Source organism: Chiloscyllium plagiosum, chromosome 41 (assembly GCF_004010195.1).
Source record: "Chiloscyllium plagiosum isolate BGI_BamShark_2017 chromosome 41, ASM401019v2, whole genome shotgun sequence".
Taxonomy (NCBI): Eukaryota; Metazoa; Chordata; class Chondrichthyes; order Orectolobiformes; family Hemiscylliidae; genus Chiloscyllium; species Chiloscyllium plagiosum.
The window spans coordinates 6,852,278-6,876,975 of NC_057750.1; the positions used below are offsets into that span (position 1 = coordinate 6,852,278).

Genomic DNA, 24,698 nt, shown 5'->3' on the forward strand with positions numbered 1-24,698 from the left:
CTGTCTCCTCCTGGAGGGTCTGCTGCTATCAATCAACCCCTAATATCTGACCCAAGTGATGATGTCGGTCAGTTAGTGTAAACAAGGAATTCTTTCAGGGAGACGGACACAGGGATACCCACATGCAGCGCGCGCACACATGCATACACATGCACACGCACACATGTACACGTACACACATACGCACGCACCCACGCATACACATGCACACACACAACCACAGGTACACACAAACATGGACACATATACAGACACAGACAGACACAAACACAGACACACACAGAAACACAGAGAGACACACACACAAATAGAGAGACACAGACAAAGACACATATGTGTCTTCAGATCCCCTCCCCGATCATCCTCACTGGAATGGACTAACTGGTCAGAGTCCGGCCTTTGAGGCTTGTCCACCCTGTGGGCTGTAAGCCTCAGTAGCCGATGGCAGGTGGTGCCAGTGAAACAGATGTGTCCCCTCAATGAGGTGAAAATTGAAAAAGGTTTTAACGGGTCAGGGAGCTGAAGCTGAAGTTCTTCACTGGAATTAACTGTCAGCAGCTGATACTGTTATGGATTGAGGTGTTAAAAGGGCCAGAAGTGTGTGATACCATCTCTGAAAATATCTAAAATCCTGTCAGTGAAGGATCTCACTGTGCAGTGGTAGTGACCTTATTTCTGAACCAGAAGGTCTGGGTTCAAGTCCCACTTGCCCTGGATATGTGTTAATATGCCTGAGCAGGTCGATTTAAAATAGCTGAAATGACTTTAATGAGGGGAGGGCAGGCAGTCGGGAGAGCTGGGCACTGAGGAGATGTTCAGTGATGATAGCCCCCATTCACCCATTGTACTCTTTGCTACCTTCCCCCACCCTCTTCTCTGACCTATCACCTCCATCCCCATCCCCATTCACCTATTGTACTCTATGCTACTTTCTTCCTCACCCCCACCCTCCTCTCATTTATCTCTCCACCCTTCAGGCACTCTGCCTGTATTCCTGATGAAGGGCTTTTGCCCGAAATGTCGATTTTCCTGCTCCTCGGATGCTGCCTGAACTGCTGCGCTTTTCCAGCACCACTCTAATCCAGAATCTGGTTTCCAGCATCTGCAGTTATTGTTTTTACAAACTAAAAACTTATCCCTCTGACTTTTAACATTGTAAAGTGGTTTTGGCTCACATTTCACGTGTGTGTGTGTGTGTGGCCTCCTAGCCCACAGAGGGGGAAATATTTCCAAAATGGGAATACATTAAGCGAACGCACAATGGCCTCGAAAACAAATCAATGAATGACACTTACGGACTTGGAGAAGGACACGCAAGAAATGCCTCGTTCGAAGACTCCGGATCCGATAACGTGCAGCGTGCTGAGGCTCACTGAATCCCACACACGCACGTGAGGTGGAAGATGCTGTTCGGGAAGGGTAGAAAGTTACTTAACGAGAGTCATAACTGAGATAACTCCATGACGGCCGGTATCCCGTCACCAAGCCACCCATTATTTACACTAGCATAGTGCTTGACACTGATCCAGCTCCCTCAGAGAGCTCTGAGTGAACAGGACCCCTGACACTTCTGTTTATATTGGTCAGCCAGGGCTCCCTGATTGGAGCAGATCAACAGCCCCAACCAGGGAACTAATTCTATGAGAGATTCACCCGGCTGACATCTTTCATGGGCAAAGTTAAAAATCACACAACACCAGGTTATCCTCCAACAGTTTTATTTGGAAGCACTAGCTTTTGGAGCACTGCTCCTTCATCAAGTGGTTGTGGAGAATAAGACCGTAAGACACAGAATGTTAGCAAAAGGTTACAGTGTCATGCAACTGAAATTATATATTGAACAAGCCTGATTTAGACTGAGGGAGTACTGCGTTTAAGTGGAAGATCCCTTCTCTTTAAAAAGACACTGATGAGAAAGAATCTCTTCTCTCGGGAGAAGATTGTGGAGAATCCCACGACCAGTTCCATCTAGAAGGACAAGAGCAGCAGATACATGGGAACACCACCCCCTGCAAGTTCCCCATCACTCACCATCCTGCCTTGGAAATAGATCAGCATTCCTTCAGTGTCTCCGGGTCAGAATTCTGAAATTCCCTCCCTAAGGGCATTATAGCTTGACCCACAGCAGGTGGACTGCAATGGTTCAAGACAACAGCTCACCGCCCCCTCCTCAAGGGCAATTAGGGACGGGTAATAAATGCTGACCCAGCCAACAACGCTCACATCCCACAAATGAGTATTTAAACAAGGAAGCTGGCTGGGTTGTATGGCCTCCTCCTGTTCCCATTTCATATCGTCCCAGCAGCGTTTACTGATTCCACAGTGAGTAGTAAGCAGTCAAAAAGCCTTTTCCTTGTGTGATAATGTCTAAATAACAAGGAAAACTTCACCACTTTCCACATTTCTCACTAAATTCTTCCATATATGGTTCCGTAATTGGGATATCGTGTAGCATTAACAGACTGCATATCTTTCCCACCAGATCCACAGCTCACTTTCAGAACATTCTAGAATGATTACAATAGAGGACCCAATGAAAAGAAACCGGATCAGGCAAGTCTGCCTAGAGCCTGCTCCGCCATTCAATATGTTCATGGCCAATCTTTTATTTAATACAACCGTTCCTCATTATCCCAAAATCTTTTAACTCCTTACTATGTGAAATTCTGTAACCTCAGCCTTGAATCTTCATAATGGTTATTCACAGCTGATGGAGTTTGTTTTGGAGGACGTAACCAAAACGATAGAGGGCAGAGTTGTTGATGTTGTTTAATGGACTTTAGTGAAGCCTTCTGCAAGGTTCAACATGGTAGACTAATTAGTAAAGTTAGATCACATGGGATTCAGTTAGAGCTTATCAACTAGATACAAAATTGGCTTGACAATAGGTGACGGAGGATTGTTTTTCAAACTGGAGGCCTGTGACCAGCGATGTTCCACAGAGATCAGTGCTGGGTCTACTGTTCTTGGTCATTTATATAAATGATTGAGGAAACTATTTGAGGCAATGGTTAGTAAGTTTGCAGATGACACCAAAATTGATGGTATAGTGGACAGTGAAGAAGGTTACCTAAGATTCCAAAGGGATCAATTGGGCAAATGGGCCGAGGACTGGCAGATGGAGCTTAATTTGATTAAATGCAAGGAATTGCACGTTGGTAAAATGAACAAGGGTATGAGTTACACAGTTAAACGGTAAGACCCTGGGTAGTGTTATCAAACAGACAAACCCAAGGGTTCCGTTATATTGTTTTTTTAAAAGTCATGTCACAGGTAGACAGGCCGTTTAACACACACCGTCATCGCTCAGACCATTGAGTATAGGAGTTGGGACGTCATGTTGAGGTTATACAGGACATTGGGGAAGTCACTTTTGGAGGACTGTGTGCACTTCTGGTCGCCCTACTATAGGAAGGGTATAATTAAATTGAAAATGGTTCAGAAAGGAGTTAACAGGACTGGAGAGGTTGAGTTATATAACAAAAAAGGACAAAAAAGGCTGGGACTTTTTTTAAAAGAAACACTGAGCATAGGAGGTTGACAGGTGACCTTATAAAAAGATTTATAAAATCACGGAGTGGCATAGATAAGTTGGCACTGAAAAAGCACATCAGGTCAAGCAGTGTCTGAGGAGCAGGAGAGTCAATGTTTAAGGCATAAGCCCTTCATCAGGAAAGACCATGCTCCTCAGATGCCGCCTGACCTGCTGCGCTTTTCCAGCGTCACAGTCTTCGACTGACTCTCCAGCACCTGCAGGCCTCACTTTCTCCTAGGGAGATAGATATAGGTGAATCCGAGACTTGGGGACATATTTACAAAGTACCATTAAATCCTTCAGGAGTGACACTAGGAAACACCTCTCTAGGGCCAAGTCGGGTAGAAACTTGGAGCTTTCTTCCAAAAGAAGAGAAATCAATGTTAGATTGCAAATTGAGAAACTGAGACAGATAATACTTTCAGTTGATCGAACTCTAAATGGCACCAAGCCAAAAAAGTGTCAAGTCACATCACGGTGGCACAGTGGTTAGCACTGCTGCCTCACAGCGCCAGAGACCCGGGTTCAATTCCCGCCTCAGGCGACTGACTGTGTGGAGTTTGCACATTCTCCCCGTGTCTGCGTGGGTTTGCTCCGGGTGCTCCGGTTTCCTCCCACAGTCCAAAAATGTGCAGGTTAGGTGAATTGGCCGTTCTAAATTGCCCGTAGTGTAGGGGAATGGGTCTGGGTGGGGGCGGGTCAGTGTGGAAACTGAAAATGTGTTGCTGGAAAAGCGCAGCAAGTCAGGCAGCATCCAAGGAATAGGAGAATCGACCTTACGGGCATAAGCCTCCTGAAGAAGGGCTTTATGCCTGAAAGGTCGATTCTCCTGTTCCTCGGATGCTGCCTGACCTGCTGCGCTTTTCCAGCAACACATTTTCAGCTCTAATCTCCAGCATCTGCAGTCCTCACTTTCTCCGCGAGTCAGTGTGGACTTGTTGGGCCGAAGGGCCTGTTTCCACACTAAGTAATCTAATCTTAGTGAATAGAATGATGACCTGAGGGACTGTGTCCTCCTCCTGTTCCTATGCCCCTTGCTTTCTGCAGTTTAAGATAATAGGTCCTTTGTTGGGTCAATGTTATAGCAGAGAACTCAGAAACCCAATAGGCAAATATACCTTCTTTATTTAAAGAACAGAAATTGAAATTTGAATAGATTGTACCTTTCCATCTTTTGTGGTTCCTGCCACCTGCCCTGTTGCCATGGTGACTCTGTCAGGATGTACTGCAAGGCTGAGAGAGAGAGAGGAATGAGTCACAACGTTGGCCTTTAATTCCTCATCAATAACAGTGCTAGGTCCAGAATAAAGCCAGAGTCATAGCAAGAGGCCCAGTCACACGCTGTGTACAACCTTTAACCATGTTACTGTTTCTACTTAACTTCTGCTTCCCTTTCACTTTGTTAGTATTATTTTATTGCATAAGGTTTCATGAACAATACTCAGTCCCTAACCAAGGCATAAATTGGACATTTACAAAAAAGGAAAAAAAAAGCTGTGAATTTCACCACACAGTAGGGGGCAGTGATTGTCCAAGTGGCTGATGACAACCCTTTCCAAATGGTGGCCATTGTGTTCTCTTCCCATCCCAAATCCTGATAGTCCTTGGATCAATAGCGAACACGCCACACCACCGTGGAGGCTCAAGAGTACCAAGGCTGTCACCAACACAAGGCGATTGGGTCAAAATCCTGGAATTCCCTCCCTAATGGGAGTGTGGGTCAACCTATAGCATTTGAACTGCAGCGGTTAAAGAAGGCAGCTCATCATCACCTTCTCAAGGGGCAACTAGGGACTGGCAATAAATACTGGCCCAGCCAGTGAAACCCACATCTGAGGGAGAGGTTAAAAACTTCTAATGCATGAAACTGCGACTGATCTACTCCTGCAGTTATGGTGAGAGTCCGCAGAGTTAGCAATGACACACGTGGCTCACAGATAGGATTCAACCCTTCTGGTTGGCTGACAGTGAAGAAATGTTTGGCACTGACAAAACACGCGAGTCACCAATGCCCTCCGTTTGCCAATGCCAGTAAACTCCAGGCAATCTCACAGTAAGGAGACCATATGGCAAAAAAAGCTTGTGGTTGTGAAGAAAGGCAATGCAACTAGCCAGCAGCAACTCATCATCGCGATGAGATCACTTGCAGAATGCTGCCTGACCTGCTGTGCTTTTCCAACACCACATTCTCGAGTCTAATCTCCAGCGTCTGCAGTCCTCACTTTCTCTTGAAGTTTACACACTGTCCAGTCAATGCTAGAAATGTCATCGACTTAGGTTCAAGGTCCCCATGGACCACAAACTTCAGCGATATCACTCATTAAAAAGTGCATCACTGCACAGACACGTAGGCAGAGGGTCAGTGGTGCATGTGTTACCAAGAGACAATGAGGGGGAAGGTTTCCATTCACTACAATGAAAACGGTTTTGGTATCAACCTTTGACTTGACAATGCAGGTAAAAAGGAGATTGGTCCAAACAGTGGACACAAAAGGAAAAAAAAATAAAAATGTAATAAAAATCAACCTGTTTGGATATAGCACTGGGGCAGGTGGCACTTGAGCCTTGTAGCCTAGAAGCAGAGACCACCATGAGATACTCACCATTTCACATCGTCATTATGTCCAAGGTAATGACGCTGCAGCTGCTCTTCTACGTTGTAGAGCACAACAACCGATGCGATAAAGTAAACAATCTCGCCTGTCGGTAGGAGATAGAGATTGGACCGGCAATCACGCCCTCGATAACCATACCTGGATCGAATGGTTAAGGTAACAATACAAGGAGACTGAAGTCAGTGTACCACTGTACAGAACAGTGTACAGTGGAATCCTCATGGGGGTCAAACATCAGAGTCCTAGAACTGCATAGCACAGAAACAGACCCTTCAGTCCAACTTGTCCATGCCAACCAGATATCCTAACCTAATCTAGTCCAGTTTGCCACCAGTTGGCCCATATCCTTCTAAACCCTTCCTATTCATATACCCATCCAGATGCCTTTTAAATGCTGTAATTGTATCAGCCTCCACCACCTCCTCTGGTAGATCATTCCATACACGCACCACCCTCTGCATGAAAGTGATAAACTTTTGACATTTACAACAAAAGAGTTAAACATATGAAGAATAAAAGCATAGTCCGCAAACAGGAGATTTATCATGTTCACATTTCAGTCAATAATCAGTTTTGATTAACATGACCTGGAATGTTAACTTAGTATCTCTGTACAGAGATACTGTCTGAGCTGTAGACTATTTCCTGCTCTTAGTTCAGATTAGCAGCATGAGTGCAATTTTCTTTTGCACTGGATTCAAGAATGTTCATCTCAAAAAAAAAGACATCACTGCCAGGGAAAAAAAAAAGTTTAAAAATAATAAAATATATTTATCCTCAACATTAAGGGCTTGTAAACACGTGTAAAAGTAGTTGCAAATTAGTCCGTCAAAGAAATGGTCAATTTTTAAACCAGTGAGATTTGAGAGGTTGAGACTTATTCCCCATCACCACCCAAACCCATGAACTCTAACCATGTAGAAGGGCAAAGTCAGAGGACAGCAGGTTATGGTCCAACCTGCAGGTTATTCAAAAATCACAGGCTTTCAGAGCACTGCCCCTTTGTCACCTGTGATTTCAAATAAACCTGTTGGACTACAAGTTGGTGTCGCGAGACGTCCGATTTTGCCCAACCCAGTCCGACACCGGAGCCTTCACAAATCACCTCCACAAAATCGTGTTGAAGAGCAGCAGCTAACTGGGAGCGCCACCACCCTTCTGTTTCTCGCTAAGCCATTCACCATCTCCATTTAGCATTGGATCAGCCATTCCCTCACCATCGGATTAAAACCCTAGAAATTCCTCCCCCATCAGCCCAGCGGGTGCCCCTACACCCGAAGAAATGCCATGGTTCAAGAAAGCAGCTTACCACTAGCTGACCTAGCTAGTGACGCCCGTATCTCAGAAATAGACAAATGCCCTTTGCCATCAATCGCTCTTTTGATTCGGAGATGCTGGTGTTGGACTGGGGTGTACAAAGTTAAAAATCACACAACTCCAGGTTATAGTCCAACAGGTTTAATTGGAAGCACTAGCTTTCAGAGCGCTGCTCCTTCATCAGCTGGTTGTGGAGTATAAGATTGTAAGATGCAGAATTTATAGCAAAAGTTTAGAGTGTGATGTAACTGAAATTATATATTGAAAATGACCTGGATTGTGTTATAATTTAATATATAATTTCAGTTACATCACACTGTAAACTTTTGCTATAAATTCTGTGTCTTACAATCTTATACTCCACAACCACCTGATGAAGGAGCAGCGCTCTGAAGCTAGTGCTTCCAATTAAACCTGTTGGACTATAACCTGGTGTTGTGTGATTTTTAATCTTGCAGAGTTGCCAGGCTGTTCCTGCCACCTGCAAACGAAAGTAAAACAAAAAATCTCAGAATTATTAGATGCAAACGAAGACCATTTAATCTATTGGGCCTGCACTAGATCTTCAAAACGAGCATCAATACATTGAACCTGTCTCCTGCTGTTTCAACCCTTGTTTCTAATCTAAACTGGATTGGCTGACCCATTGAGCACAATAGCCACCTGGATGGCCTGCTGTTCTATGTATAACACGGTGGTTTGTACCAGAGGCAGTTTGATTTCCGCAGTGAGAGAGGGTGGCAAGCACAAAATATATTGGATTTCAACCAAAAATATCAGGAGGTACGTGAAAAAGAAAAAGCTTACAGGCCAGAAGTCAGCGTTTACACAAGATTGACCGTGACTCATATGTCTAGTAGGCATTTTTAATGTAGGATAGATATTCTGCAATGCAATGATTTGAGACAGAGATAGGATTTCTCGTCAGCAACAAACCACCCAGAAACTCCTGGAGAAGCTCAGCAGGTTTGACAGCATCCAGAAAGAAATCAGAGTTAACGTTTCAGGTCGAATGACCCTTCCTGAGAACTGATGGGTGAGGAAAAGTCACCTGACCTGAAACATTAACCCTGATGTCTCTCCACAGCTGCTGCCAGACCTGCTGAGCTTCTCACAGCATCCACAGTTTTTTTTTCCAGTTTTTAAATAGGTTGTCTGGTGGAGGAGAGCATAAACTCCTAAAACAAAAAAAATGAGAGATGAAAGCGACACCAGCCAGAATACAAACTGCAGGAAACTCTGGATCCTGCTATCCACTGAAGTGAGAGGCAGAAACTCACTAGAAAAGTGAGAATTAAGAAATATTTAAGTGGCTATTTTGCAGATCCTGCAACACATTGGAAAGCATCTGAAAAGGAAAAGAAACAAATCTGTTGTAAGGTGGAGGATACACCCATTCCATCTTCAGTTTGCAGGCTGGTAATTCAGTCGTGGCCTGCAACTTGTATGTTCCAGTCAGTGCCTGTGGCATGTACAGAGAGATGGGTCGGCCACGTAGGAACATCTTCACATAGCCATCCTCTGTAAAAACAACAGCAGAGAGAGAGAGAGAAAAAAGAAGAGGGTGAGACACACAGTGACCGGCTGTCTGCTTCTAAAGCAGAAAGAGTTATCCCGCTTCATCACCTTCAGAAATCAATCCTCAGGTACTGCACCACCTCACCTTCAGGAAACATCTGGAGAAATTTTTAAAATGGCAAACCTGCCGATACAAATGGAAATTAGAATGCGGCTCTGATGACTGCAGCTCAGTGGATAGCAGGTCCTGTTGCGAATGAAGGAGGTTGCAGGTTCAATTCCTGCTCGAATTGTCTACAGTGTGCAACCCAGACAGAAAACAAGTGCAGTACTGGCAATGCTGAGTAGCATCACTACCTCCAAGCCAGGAGGCCCAGGTTCAAGTCCCACCCACTCCAGAGGGATGTAATAACATCCAAAAAGGCTAGAGTTATAGAGATGTCCAGCACAGAAACAGACCCTTCAGTCCAACCCGCTCATGCTGACCAGATATCCTAAATTAATCTAGTCGCATTTGGCTCAAATCCCTCTAAACTTTATAAAATCATAAAAAAAAAAGAGTCATGGATAGGGTAAACAGACAAGGGGTGGGTGAGTCCTTAACTTTAGGGCATAGATTTAGGGTGAGAGGGGAAGATATAAGAGACCTAACGGGCAATCCTTTCACCCAGAGGGTGGTGTGTGTATGGAACGAGCTGCCAGAGGAAGTGGTGAAGGAGGGTACAATTACAACATTTAAAAGGCATCTGTTATATGATTATTGTATATGTATAGGAAGGGTTTGGAGGAATATGGGCTGGGTACCAGCAAGTGGGACTAGATTAGATTGGGATATCTGGTTGGCATGGAGATGTTGTACATCTCTAAGACTCTACAAACTTTTCCTATTCATATCCCCATCCAGATACCTTTTAAATACTGTAATTGTACCAGACTCCAGATTTGGGAATCATCCAACCTGAGGAAGGGACTTTGGGTTTTCATTCATGGATAATGTGAATACTATCCTGACAGAACGCTGCACCATCTCCAATGCCAACTTTGATGAACCCAAAAAAAGGTTCCATCCGCTCTCAAAAGTGGTTGTAAAGATCTGGTGGCATTACAGGGTGACCCCTGTATCCGTGGAATTGTTTTCTGCAGTTTCCTGTGGGCTGAACATACTACAGGGAACCTTCTAGAAGCAGGAGGCTGTCGGGAAGGTAAATTTTCCCACTGAAATGAATGGGTTCACTCCTATCCCCGGTAGGTCAGGGAACCTACTATATTTTAAACAGAATGGAGGTCCCTCCTGATCAATCTCTATTTCTCAAAAGCATGGGTGTCCAAAAACCAAAACTACTACAGATGCTGGAAACCATAGCTAATAACAAACAGAAGGGAAAAAAAAAGAGGAATTCAGGTCAGGAAGCAGCTATGAGGAGAAACAGTTTGTTTCAGGTTAATGATCTCTCAGAATTTGTTCTAATGAGAGACCACCCAACTGAAATGATTCAGGGAGGGAGGGAGAGAAACCAATATATCTTTTCCACGTGTGTGATCTCTGAAGATCTGAAAAAGGTCAACCTGAAACATTAACTGTTCCTCTTCACAGCTGCTTCCGGATTTAAATTTTCCCTTTTCTTAAAAAAAAAAGAAATTGCTACTGGTTCAACCCAGTTTCCCACTTTCCGTTAACAATTTGAGAAGTTATTTGACTGTGTAGAATTTTGGGATGGTCAGTGGATACAAACATTACCCACTTAAATGCAAGTGTTTAGCAAATCCATTTTGATATACATCAGAAGGAATGCGGTGATCACAGCTCAAACATTTGAAGGTACATAGATTAGATTAGATTCTCTACAGCGTGGAAACAGGCCCTTCGGCCCAACTAGTCCACACCGACCCTCCAAAGAACAACTCATCCAGACCCATTCCCCTCTAAATAATGCACCTAACTCTATGGGTAATTTAGCAATTCACCTGACCTGCACATCTTTGGACTGTGGGACGAAACCACAACACCTGGAGGAAACCCACGCAGAGAATGTGCAAACTCCACACAGACAGTGGCCAGAGGCTGGAATCGAACCCGGGTCCCTGTAAGGCAGCAGTGCTAACCACTGAGCCACCATGCCGCCCCAGCTAGCTTTAAAAAAAATGGTGGGGTCTCTCTAAGAAGAGCATTTTTCCCCCACCCATCCCTCTTTCCAGATGTTGAGCATTTCTGAAACTTAGTCTAAAAACTTGGACTGGATGGTGGCTCAGTAGTTAGCGTTTCTGCCTCTCAGTACCAGGGATCGGAGTTCAATTCCACATTCTGGCAACTGTGTGGAGTTTGCACATTCCCCCTGTGTCTGTGCGGATTTCCTTCCAAAGATGGGCAGGTTAGGGTGGATAGGCCAGGCTAGGTTGCCCACAATGTCCAGGGATGTGCAGGCAAAGTGGATTAGTCATGGTAAATGTAGGCCTACAGGGATGGGGTGGGATGCTGTGCAGGTCAGTGTGGACTGGATGGGCTGAATGGCCTGCCCCCACACTATAGGTATTCGAAACTATTGCAAGTGACACTGTCATATTCTAACTGGGTTTGCAAGTGTGTAAATCACTCCAGATTGATCTCATCCATACTGCCATTGATTGTAACAGTGTGCTCATAGAGCACACAGAGGTTGTGAATAAGAGTTACATAGAACAAAAAGGATAACTCTTTATGGTTTTGTTATTGCTTTACTCTGGATTAATTACTGACAGACTCAAAGTCATTTACATTTGGGATTTTGGCCAAAATCCCAATCATTTACAGCTGGAAGGGTCTGTCAAAAGGACATACATAAAGCATGGAACCTGAACAAGTCAGTAACAGGAGACACACTGACTCATCTGATCATTAACTCGAAGTTCTACATCCTAACAGTGAACATAGTAAGTTGGTTATAAAAGGATGCCATTGATCACTTTGCCCTGGGCAAGCCCAGTACAGAAAACTGTCCAAATGAATTTGGAGGACACAAGTGAAGAAATAAATATGCTCAATGATTTTGTAATAAAAAAGTTTAATGATGTGAGTAGTTAAAGATGGGATAGTAGGCAGATAGGACAAGGCTAGAAGGCTGACGAGGTCATAGCAGACATCGGTGTTTATATAGCAACATAAAGTGTCAAAAAGGAAAAGCAGAGACAGAATACCTGACCTCATGCTTGCTAGTCTAGCCGTTACAGATTCACCTGTCCATGACAGTACTGAGGGAGCACTATAGTCCCTGGAGATGAGGCCCAGTCTGTATAGTGACGATACCCTTTCTCATCTGTCCAATGGGACAGTTGTTTTCCCCCTACCCCCATTCACTCATGGGACATTGGCATCTCTGGCTAAACCAGTATTTATTGCCCAACGGGCAGTCAAGAGTCAGCCACATTGCTATGGGTCTGGAGTCGCGTGTAGGCCAGACGAGGTAAGGATGGCAGTTTCCTTCCCTAAAGAACACTTAGTGAACCAGATGGGTTTTTCTGACAAATCAGTGGTTATGGTCATTATTAGACTTTTAATTCCAGATTTTTTTTTTTATAAAACAGAATTCAAGTTCCAACAGCTGCCATGGCAGGATTTGAACCTGGATCCCCAGGTTACTTGGTTTCACAGATTCTGACTACAGCTAGCAACTCAAAACCCAGCATTCGTGAGGTGCTATGGACCATCAGCAGATTTGTGTTCATTCATAATCTGGAACCTCATGATCCAGCATATCTCCATTCTACTGGTGGTGCCATCAGGCTGGGAGGTGGGGGGAGGGGCTGGTTGATGATTATCCATGGTTCCAAAGAGCATCACCGCAGGGCATGCCAGGAGCAGTACAAAGCATTGTCTTTGTGATGTGACAATACTGGAATACTTGCACGATAAACAGCAGAATCGGCTTACAATAGACAGAGCCAAGAGGTCTCAAAAACAATGAATCCTTACTGGTTGGAGTCATAACCAATGCTAAGGAAGCCAGTCATTGTTGGAGGTCAATCCTCCCTCTGGGACATTTCTGCAGGAGTTCCTCAGGGCAATGTCCTCAGCTCAAACCAACATCTTTAATGACCTTCCCTCTAACACAAGGTCAGAAGTGAGGATGTTTGCAATGGTGCAATTGATCAGCACCATTTGTGAATCTTCAGGTCCTGAAGCAGTCCAATGTCCAAACGCAACAAGACCTAGACAGTCAGGCTTGGGCGGATGATCGGAACGTTGCTTGCCACTTAAGTGCGAGAGAATGACCATCTGATTATTACCATCACTGAATGCCCCACTATCAAACAATCTGGGGCTTACCATTGACCATGGACTAGCCATATCAATACAGTGGCTACAGAGAGTAGCTCAGAGGCTGGGAATCCTGCAGTGAGTAACTTGCCTCCTGACACCCCCCCCCCCCAAAGCCTGTCCACCAATCAGGAGTGTTACAGAACACTCCCCACTTGCCCTGGACGGGTGCAGCTCCAACCCCACTCAAGAAGCTTAACACCATCCAGGACAAAGCAACCTCATTTGATTGGATTAAAAATCACAACACCAGATTATAGTCCAACAGGTTTAATTGGAAGCAAATCATTTGATTGGTATCACATTTGCTACCTTCCAAAATTCATCCCCTCCACCGCCAAAAACAGTAGCAGCAGCAAGTATCATCTACGAGACACACTGCAACAACCCTCCAAGGCCTCCCTGACAGCATTTTCCAAACCTGTGACCTCTATCTCCTGGAAGGACAAGGGCAGCAGATACATGGGAACACCACCCCCCTGCAAAGTTCCTCCCTCAACCACTCACCATCCTGACTTGGAAATATATCAGCATTCCTTCAGTGTTGCTGGGTCAAAACTCACAGCTCCCTCCCTCCCACTACACAGTCTACATAGTGTTCCAAAACAAGAGGCAGCTCACCAAACCCACTCCCCCTCCAGGGCAATAAATACTGGCCTATTTAATAATACCATCATCCCACAAAACAAATTTAATTTAAAAACCCCAAATTCTCACCCTGTTTCAAATCTCTCCATGGGGTTGTCTTCCCCAATCTCTAATGTCCTCCAGTTCAACAGCAGATCTCTGGCCTGTTGCGTCTACCCAATGTAAACACTTCATGGGTGATTGTCCCTTCAGCTGCCTGGCTCCAACCCCTGCAATTCCTGTCCTACACTTTTCCACCTCAATTTTCTCCTTTAAAACACCCTTAAAAGCCTACTTTAGCTGCACTTAAGACCCGTTATTAGATCATAGTCATTCCGAGCTCTTTTATAGCATTTCTATAGCTTTTATAATGTGGAGAGAAGATTGCATATTGCCCAAGGGGCTAGATAAATACAAATAGATCGGTTTTTAACATACTCATTCAGGCTACAGAAAGCGCCTTGGTTTTTGTCAGGGGCAGTGGTCCTTATGTCACTTGGTGATGAATGAGAGATGTGGACAACCTACTAGTAATGGGTCAACTGGTAAGAAGAATTGCATTGATCAGAGATCTGTTTGTAGTATTACCTGGCCACCAGATAAAATTCCCCATCAGCAGCATGTTCTGGCAAGATGATGCATGCCAGGTATCAAGGCCATGTCCAGCAGAATTTCAGCTTGACCAGGTCAGTCATACAGTTTGGACAGGGCCTTCTGGATACTCTAGGCTGTGCCCTTCAGATCAGAAGAACTTGCACCTCTAGATATCCCAAAACGTTGACAAAGATGGTCTGAAAAATCCAACCTCAGAGCTTGCAAGCTGGAGCCCCAAGACACAGGGTAAAACAACTTGAACAGAAACTCCTCCATGTGGCTCTATTGAGTGACTGCAACATTTGGAGGGAGAAGAGAAAGTCAAGCATATTTAGGATGAGGGAATACACCAGAAAAACATCGCTATCTGTCCCTCCAAAACAAGTTTCACATGCAGCGCTTGTAATTAGATATGCAAATCAAGGTGTGGTCCAATGTCACAGGAGACATCAGCCTGGATTGTAACTGTTTCATTTCAGCTGGAACTTTGTCTGAAGTGATGGGAGAACCCATTGTTCTTGGTGTACTGTCACACCCCATTTGGGAACGTGAGCGGAGACAAGCCCCGCTCTTCCTATGGCTGTCACTGAAATTAAAGATTTAATCAAAATGTACAAAGCACCTAATTTGCCAAACTGAAAACACTGATTCCTGTTATGACCTACTAAACTATTACAAATAAGTTCTAGCCACAAGTAAACAAAAATGAACTCCCAACTACTAGTTGAAACTAACCCCCTTTGTAAACACTAAACAATGGGCGTTATAGGTGAAAGGAAAACTCTGGGGAAACAGTTCAATAGCACCAGTCCACAGGCTTCAATGAGAAGTTTGTTGTTTTCCTTCCTTCTGTTCTGTTCTTCATCCAAGCTCTTGGTCAAAGAGGTACAGTGGATGGATACACTTTTCAGTTTCACAAATCACCAGTTAGAGACAGCAGCTTAGAGCAAGAGGTAGAGAGAGAGTCTGACCTCGGAAAGACCTGGTTCAAGTCTCACCAGCCCTGGAGAGGTGTCATAGCATATCTGACCAGGGTGATTTCAGTAAAGTTAAAATGATCCTATTGGATCTAGTATAGATCTGACGCAGAGACATGGAGACCTTCAAAAAGCATTTCATTGACTGGAGTGCTCTTTGGGAAGCCTTGTGAACCAAGAGTTTCAGGTTCAGGTCCCACCCAATGGGTGTTTTATTGCAACACGCCCAAACCACTTGGTTATCAAGCTGCATCTCCACAGCGGGCAATAAGTGGGAGAGTCTCCCAATCAGCCAGGACTGATGTGGAATGGCCTCGCCTTAAACTACAGCATCTAGTCCCCTGTTCCAGAGAAAACAAGCTATGGGAACACAAAAGCACATGTGTTTTTTTCCTTGCCTTGTATGTTACTAGGCTTGGGAAGAAAGTGACACACAAGTGCTTTGGAATGTCCGTACTTGCAAAAACAACTCAGTTGAAATGTTAACATGGAGGGGCCATGGTGTTATTGCTGGACTATTGATCTGGATAATGTTCTGGGGACCTGGGTTCGAATCTCACCATGGCAGGATGGTGGAATTTGAATTCAATAAAAAGAAAATCTGGAATTAAGAGTCTAATGATAACCATGGGTCCATGGTCGGTTGTCAGGAAAATCCCATCTGGGTCACTAACCCCTTTTAGGGAAGGAAGCTGCCATTCTTATCTCGTCTGGCCGACAGAAGGCACGGGGCGGCATGGTGGCTTAGTGGTTAGCCCTGCTGCCTCAGCACCAGGCTCCCAGGTTCAATTCCAGCCTCAGGCGACTGTGTGGAGTTTGCACATTCTCTCCCGGTGCTCCGGTTTCCTCCCACAGTCCAAAGATGTGCAGGTTCAGGTGAATTGGCCATGCTAAATTACCCAAAGTGCTAGATGCATTAGTCAGAGGGAAATGGTTCTGGGTGGGTTATTCTTCGGAGGGTCAGTGTGGACTGGTTGGGCTGAAGGGCCTGTTTCCACACTGTAGGGAATCTAATCTACATGTGACTCCAGACCCACAGCAATGGGATTGACTCTTAACTGCCCTCTGGATAATAAATGCTGGGCCTAGCCAGTGACACCCTCATCCTGTGAATTAATAAAGAAAAATTCCACAGTGTATGATGCACTTCAGAAAGATTTGTGCAGAGAATTAAGGCTCAGATAGAGTCAATTCTTGTTTGCCTGCATTCAACAGTCCAGCTTAAAATGCAGTTCAGATGTAGAAATGATGGGACAACACTCCTGTCAAAGCCATGATCAACAGCCAAAGTAAATCTGTGAAACAAAATTAGTGCAGTGTCTTAAATAAAGACCAAAGAAAATTTACAGCCCAGGAACAGGCCCTTCGGCCCTCCAAGCCTGAGCCAATCCAAATCCACTGACTAAACCTATCGCCCAATTCCTAAGCATCTGTATCCCTCTGCTCCCCTCCTACTCATGCATCTGTCCAGACGCACCTTAAATGAATCCCCCGTTTCTGCCTCTACTGGCAACGTGTTCCAGGCACCTATCACCCTGTGTGAAGTACTTGCCGCGTGTATCCCCCTTAAACTTCTCACCTTGAAACATGACCTCCCGTTATTGAATCCTTCACCCTGGGAAAAAGCTTATCTCTACCCTCGCTATACACTTCATTATTTTGTAAACCTCAATCAGGTTTCCCCTCCCCCCCCCCTCCCCCACAGATCTCCTTTTTTTCCCCCAATGAAAACAATCCTAACCTACTCAACCTCTTCATAGCGAGCACCTTCCATACCATCCTCAAACCTTCTCTGCACCCTCTCCAAAGCGCCTACACCCTTTTGGTATGTGGCAACCGGAACGGTACACAGTATTCTAAATGCGGCAGAACCAAAGTCTTGTACAATTTTAACATGACCTGCCAGCTCTTATACTCAATACCACGTCCGATGAAGGCAACCATACCATATGCCTTCTTGACCACTCTATCCACCTGTGCAGCAACATTCAGGGTACAATGGACCTGCGCTCCCAGATCTCAAGCTTAAAAGCATGTAGCCGATGTCCTGAAGAGAGACATGTGTACAGCTAGACCAGTATATTTACCAGTAAATGTATTAATAACAGTTGTATTTAATTTTTACTTCTAAGCCAATTGGATGGAGAAAGGCAAAGACACCTAACTTTTCTTCATTTAGAGTTTGGCTTGTTTCGTCTTACTCCTCATGGAGATTTTCTAAATATAGAAAGAGCTTGTTTAGCAATATTACAGACTCATCTGGGGAGCAGGTGCGACTTGAGTCTGGGCCTCCTGATTCAGATGTAGTGACACTACCACTGCACCAGAGCAACCACCCCTTTGTCTAATAATCTGTGCTCAAGCTTGCTTTTCTAAAAGAAAACTAGCCTGTTTCTTAATCAACCTGTTCAGAGATGTTATTACACACCTCTGGAGCAGGTGGGTGTGGATTCTGGGCCCTTCAGTCCAGGGGTAGGGACACTACCACTGCACCACAGGAGGACCTTTGCTCAAGTTCCCTTACATGTACTCAAAGATAATTAAAGCCAACCAATCTTCAATGACATTGACAAAAACCAAGCCTTTTCTTTTCGTAAGAGATCGTATATGAAGTGCAACTTAGAAGCAGCTGTGTTCAAGTGGTAACGGTCTATCAAGTTATGGTTGGTGTTCAATGTTTGTCTTTCCAGAGGCAGTATCCAGTGGATGGGAAAATTAATGACGAGAGTGTTTTAATGCTATGTTAAAAAAATCAATGAGGGGATCATGCCTTTACCACAGGGAGGGGCAGAGACAATCAAGTCAAGCTTCAACTATTCCACTGGGTAGCTGACTTCCTATTGAAGTGATATGCATTAAATCAACAACTCATTTCATACAATATTCATGAACTGCAGCTGGATGGCATCCAGCTTAGAGACGTCCATTTCCGCATAAAATGGTTCTTTTAAAAACACAAAGGGCCTTTGGCCTAGCACTTTGGAAATTAGTCCCACATTCGCACAGCCATTGGAAAATAAAATAGCTATGCAATTAAACCTGCTTTCACAGAGGGGAACAGGCTTCACTAGTCCAGGAGTCTAGGTCAAGGGAGAGATTTAGAGTCAGAGTTGTACAGCACAGAAACTGACCCATTGTATCAACTCGTTCATGCCAACCAGATATCCAAGATTAATCTAAGTTAAAAAAAAAAATCACAACACCAGGTTATAGTCCAACAGGTTTATTTGGAAGCATTAGCTTTCAGGGCGTTGCTCCTTCATCAAGTAGTCGCGGAGTATAAGATTGTAAGATGCAGAATTTATAGCAAAAGTTTACACTGCGTGATGTGACTACAGTTGGGGAACACTTCATCAGTCTGGGACATTCGATCTTCAGGTGACCATCCTCCAAAGCCGACTTCAGGACAGGCAATACCATAAAGTGGCCGAGCAGAGGCTGATAGCCAAGTTGGGTACCCCGTTGGGATGGCCTCAACCAGGACCTGGGGTTCATGTCACACTACAGGTTACCCCAATGCACTATACTCAGACCCTCCCACATACGCTCACACATACACAGCCCCCCCTCTCCACAGACTTCTACCCCTTTACACTCAAGTTTGTGGGGTGAAGTTGTACTTGCAGAATTACATTTTATTTTGCACAAAAACTGCATTAATCCATGCAAGATTCTATAAATCCCTTTAGGGATAGAATTAGGCTGAACATTGGGACACAGACAGATTTTAACCTCACCTTCAATGCATTATCGGTGCTGACATGGCACCTATTGTTAAAGTTCATTTGAGAATGGAGTTTTAAAAAAGTTCTGGGTTTACATATGAAAGAACTGAAGCCATTCTAAAAGCTGAGAGACTTAACAATCTAAGTCTTTTTCAATACATCATTTGAGTTGCACCACACTAAACGTTTGCTTAGATCTTACAATCCATTTCCGCATAAAATGGTTCTTTTAAAAACACAAAGGGCCTTTGGCCTAGCACTTTGGAAATTAGTCCCACATTCGCACAGCCATATCTAATACAGATACGTTTGGAAAATAAAACAGCTTTGCAATTAAATCTGCTTTCACAGAGGGGAACAGGCTTCACTAGTCCAGGAGTCTAGGTCAAGGGAGAGATTTAGAGTCAGAGTTGGGGAGTCAGAGTTGTTCTTACGATCTTATACTCCACAGCTACCTGATGAAGGAGCGGCACTCCGAAAGTTAGTTCTTCCAAATAAACCTGTTGGACTATAACCTGGTGTTGTGTGATTTTTAAACTTTGTTCACCCCAGTCCAACACTGGCATCACCAAATCAAGATTAATCTAGTCCCATTTGCCAGCACTTGGCCCATATCTCTCCAAACCCTTCCTATTCATATACCCATCCAGATGCCTCTTAAATACTTTAATTGTACCAGCCTCCATCACTTCCTCTGGTAGCTCATTCCATACACATACCACCCTCTGCGTGCAAAAGTTGCCCCTCTTTTGTATCTTTCCCCTCTCACCCTATACCCTGTAGTTTTGGACTCCCCTACCTTGGGAAAAAGACCTGACTATTCATCCTATCCATACCCCTCCTGATTTTATAAACTTCTGTAAGGTCACCCCTCAGCCTCTGATGCTCCAGGGAAAACAGCCCCAACCTAGTCAGCCTCTCCAGATAGCTCAAACCCTCCAGCCTCAGCAACATCCTTGTAAACTTGAAATGATTCAGAGAAGATTTAACAACATCTTTCCTATAGCAGGGAACATTGCCACACGATCAGGCAGAAGAGGTTTGGAATGACCTTCTGCCAATGGGTGATAGATTAATTGTTATTTTTAAATCAAATGTTAGGGTATTCCTCCCCCACAAGGAGTATTAAAGGCAATAGAGGGTATATGGAGCTAGGTCACAGATAGGTCATGACCTGATTGACTGGTCATGTAGGATTGAGGGGCTGAATGGCCTACTCCTGTTCCTACATGTTGAAGGTACACTCCAGTCCCTCCAGGGTGCCGATGTGGACTGTGATCCCAAAGGCCTCTTGCATTGTAAGTTACTCGGAGATTGTAACTTCTTGTTTTTTGGGAGTTGAGCACTTATATTAAGGCTGATACTGTATTCAGATACAGAAAAAAAATCTCATATCACCTTTATAACTGGTACAGAGCTCTGCTGGAAAGATTACTTTTATTACAGTCAGTCAATTTAGTTCCCTACAGTCACAAGATGACTAAAGATGTAACATTAACACTCACCTGCACTGAAGATGGAGTCTTTATGTTTGCTGCAAAAACAAAAAGACGGAAATTAAAGACATTTCTAACTCAAAAGACTAACGGCATGTTGTCTCAATAGAGTACAGTCAAACCCTTTGATGTGGTTCATCACTGCAGGAAGTTCTAAAACCCTTCATTCCATCGATTTCTCCCAGACCCCTCAAGGAGCTCAAAGTCATGATTTAACCTCATCTGTCTCTTCTCTAAAGGAAGGGAACTACGTGTCATCGAATTCCTATATAGTGTCGAAGCAGGCCATTCAGCCCATCGAGTCCACACTGACCCTCTGAAGAGCATCCCATCAAGACCCACCCATTCCTGTAACCCTGTATTTCCCATGGCTAACCCACCTAGCATGCACATCCCTGGACATTATGATCAATTTAGGGGAGAAAGTGAGGTCTGCAGATGCTGGAGATCAGAGCTGAAAAGGTGTTGCTGGAAAAGCGTAGCAGGTCAGGCAGCATCCAGGGAACAGGAGAATCGACGTTTCGGGCATAAGCCCTTCTTCAGGCATGAGGAAAGTTTGTCCAGCAGGCTAAGATAAAAGGTAGGAGGAGGGACTTGGGGGAGGGGCGTCAGAAATGCGATAGGTGGAAAGAGGTCAAGGTGAGGGTGATAGGTCAGACTGGGGTGGGGGCGGAGAGGTCAGGAAGAAGATTGCAGGTTAGGAAGGCGGTGCTGAGTTCGATGATCTCATTATGATTCAATTTAGCAAGGCCAATCCACATCTTTTGAGAGGAAACCAAAGGAAACGGGGAGAACATGCAAACTTCACAGACAGTTGCCCAAGAGTGGAATCAAATCCAGGTCCCTGGCCCAGTGCTAACCACCCATGTGCCCAATGTATTCACGTGTCTGATTTTAGAGATGAGGAATGGCAGTCTTGTGCATCTCATGCTCAAAACGCAATCAGACATATTTATTAATTAAAAACGTAGTCAGTCAATCTATTTCCCACAATAAAAGGCCGTCAATCCACTCAGATTTTTTTAGTAAAAAGCAAAATCAACGGTTTTTTTTGTGATGTTCTTTTTAAAAAGTCAGTCACAGTTAAACCTCACCCTGCCTGCAGGCATCAATTTTCTGTGTTCCAGTAATTACTAACGTACACAGCCTGACTGACTGACAGGCAACTTTGTTTGTTTAGCTAAAGGCCTCATGATCAGAAACCTTTCTATATATAAAAAAAGGAGACAGAAAGAGACACAGAAAATAATGCACCATGACAACAGCTTCCAAAATGTGGTTAATGAAGAAACAAACAAGAAAGCAGAGGGAGGGTTAATGAATATTTGAGAATAAACAGTTTCGTTAGGTGAGAGCTACAGAACTAAAAAGAGTGTTGATGGAACAAAGTTACAGTTCAGTCAAGAATCTGATTGACCAACGTAATAGGGTGGATGAGCTATGTGTCTACTTCAAATGTTTACAAGTTAATATCCACATATAAATTTTAGATAAGTAGATCATGTCAGGGAACTATAACAACCACTTATGTTGCTGTTCAGCTGAGGTTCAGTGGATAGTCGTTTTCACCCGAGTCATAATGGGCCTGGGCTTCACTGCCACCCCAGCAAGTGAGGACTACAACAAGGCAGAGTTGTTCCCAGAGCAGTACAGACAGAGTGCCACACTGTTGGAGTCACCATCTTTCAAAGAGATTTTAATCAGGCATGTGGGGGAAAACATCCCACAGCACTATTTTGAAAGGGAGCTCTCCCTGAGAATGTGGCCATTTCAGCCCAGATTACACAAGGAATTGGTCATTATCCCCTGACAATTTGTGGGAGCTTACTGTATGAAACTTGGCTGCCACATTTCGTACGCTGTAACAGTGGATACAAAGATATTTAATTAGCTGTAAAGCCCAGTGAGGTGGCCAGAGGACATGGAAAGCACTATATAAAACAGCAAGACTCTTTTCTTTGACTGCTAGGTCCTATAATGTAAATTGGGGAAGCAATGGCCTACTGGTATTATTGCTGGAGTGTTAATCCAGAGACTCAGATAACACCCTGGAGACCTGGGTTCAAACCCCATCATGGCAGATGGCGGAATTTGAATTTCAATAAGTTTATTGAATTAAGAGTCTAATGATAAACATAAATCCATTGCCAATTGTTGTGGAAGAGCCCATCTTGTTCATGAAGTGTCCTTTAGGGAAGGAAACGGTTATCCTTACCTGGTCATGGATGAATGTGGGTTAGATGGGCTTCAGATGGGTATGACAGGTCGGCATAACTTGAGGGCCGAAGGGTCTGTACTGCGCTGTAATGTTCTATGTTCTATGGCCTACACATGACTCCAGACCCACTGCAGTGCGGTTGACTCTTAACAGCCCTCTGGGTAAGAAATGCAGGCCTAGCCAGAGATGCCCTCATCCCATGAGGGAATAAGAGAAGTTTGTGCCCACATATTGGTGCCTGCACCAATTTCTGATCATTTTCCCCCAATGTCCCCACAAGTGGGCACCAAGAGAGATCCTTCTTCCCAGAGTCATTTTAAGGTCACAGGCATTTTAAATTGTTGGAATGCAGAGAATACTGGTGAGACCAACCTAGCTTTCCAGTTGGATTGACATCTATCCTGTTGTATCAGACAGCTACAGAGATGGATTTTGGTGGGATGACGACATTGATTAAAACTGTGGAGCTCTTTAATGCCAAAACCCTAATCATGCCTTTTCTGTTCCATTATTAGTACCAATATCTTTGGCCCTCAAATCTGAAAGGTTCCCTCTCCACCACAATTTACAGCAATAGCTCATGTTTGACTAGTGATTAGCCACTCACATGCATTAAAGAAACAAAATTAAAATGCCCACAATAATATTAGAGCAGATGACCAAAATGTTTAGTCATAGATGTGGTTTTAAAAGGGAGTATCTTAAAAAGACAAAGTACTTTCAAGAGAAATCCTAGACCATAGAGTCTGGCTGGCTGAAAGCTCAGGCACCAATGATGGCATAATTAAATTCAGGCATGCTCCCAAGAAACTAGAATTAGAGGAGCACAGATCCCCAAAGGATTTTAGAGCTTTTTTCTTTTAAAATTTACTTGTGGGACTTGGGTGTTGCTGGCTGGTCTTGCCCATTCCTAGTTGCTCTTTGAGCAAGTGGTGAGCTGCCTTCTTGAACCACTGTAGGTAGATTCACAATCCCATTAGGTAGGGAATTCCAGGTTTTGGACCCAGCAACGGTGAAGGAATGGCGATATATTTCCAAGTCAGGGTGGTGAGTGCTTTGGAGGAAAACTTAAAGGTGCTAATGCTCCCATGTATCTGCTCTCCAGGTCCTTCAGGATGGTAGAGGTCATGGATTTGGAAGGTGCTGTCTTGGGTAAATTTCTGCAGTGAATCTGGTACATGGCGCTACTAGGTAAAAACAATGACTGCAGATGCTGGAAACCAGAATCTAGATTAGAGTGGTGCTGGAAAAGCACAGCAGTTCAGGCAGCATCCGAGGAGCAGTAAAAATCGACGTTTCGGGCAAAAGCCCTTCATCAAGAATACAGCTGCATTCTACATGGTGCTGCTGAAAGGTGGAGGGAGGAGATGCAGTGTCCTGGATGGTGTTGAGCTTCTTGAGTGTTGTTGGGGCTACCTCCATCCAGGGCAAGTGGGGAGCATTCCATCACACTCCTGACTTGTGCCTTGTTGATGGCAGACAGGCTTTGGGGAGTCAGGAGGGGAGTTACTTGCCAAAGGATTCCTTGCCTCTGACCTGCTTTTGTTTATTTGGCGAGTCCAGGTGAGCTTGTGGTCAATGGTAACCCCCAGAATGGTGGGTGATTCAATGATGGTAACAGCAAGGGCAGTGATTAGAATGTCTCTTGTTGGAGATGGTCACTGACTGGCATCTCTGGAGAAAGGAAGTAGTGATGCCATGATACAGTTTGAAAAAGAGGGGGAGAAGATTAGATTACTTACAGTGTGGAAACAGGCCCTTCGGCCCAACAAGTCCACACCGACC

The 24,698-nt window shown here is 44.4% G+C and overlaps 1 protein-coding gene across 1 annotated transcript in view; it reads right to left on the reverse strand.

Annotated features, from left to right (window-relative positions):
* The window catches only part of LOC122542797 (echinoderm microtubule-associated protein-like 2), a 132,352-nt gene that overhangs the window by 34,786 nt on the left and 72,868 nt on the right, over positions 1-24,698 (reverse strand). The window contains exons 4-9 of the mRNA XM_043680848.1: positions 20,705-20,733; positions 8,859-8,988; positions 6,139-6,288; positions 4,699-4,768; positions 1,300-1,406; positions 859-876 (exon numbers count right to left, since the gene is read on the reverse strand). Coding sequence (XP_043536783.1) covers positions 859-876; positions 1,300-1,406; positions 4,699-4,768; positions 6,139-6,288; positions 8,859-8,988; positions 20,705-20,733 — 504 coding nt within the window. The remainder of the gene's footprint in view (positions 1-858; positions 877-1,299; positions 1,407-4,698; positions 4,769-6,138; positions 6,289-8,858; positions 8,989-20,704; positions 20,734-24,698) is intronic.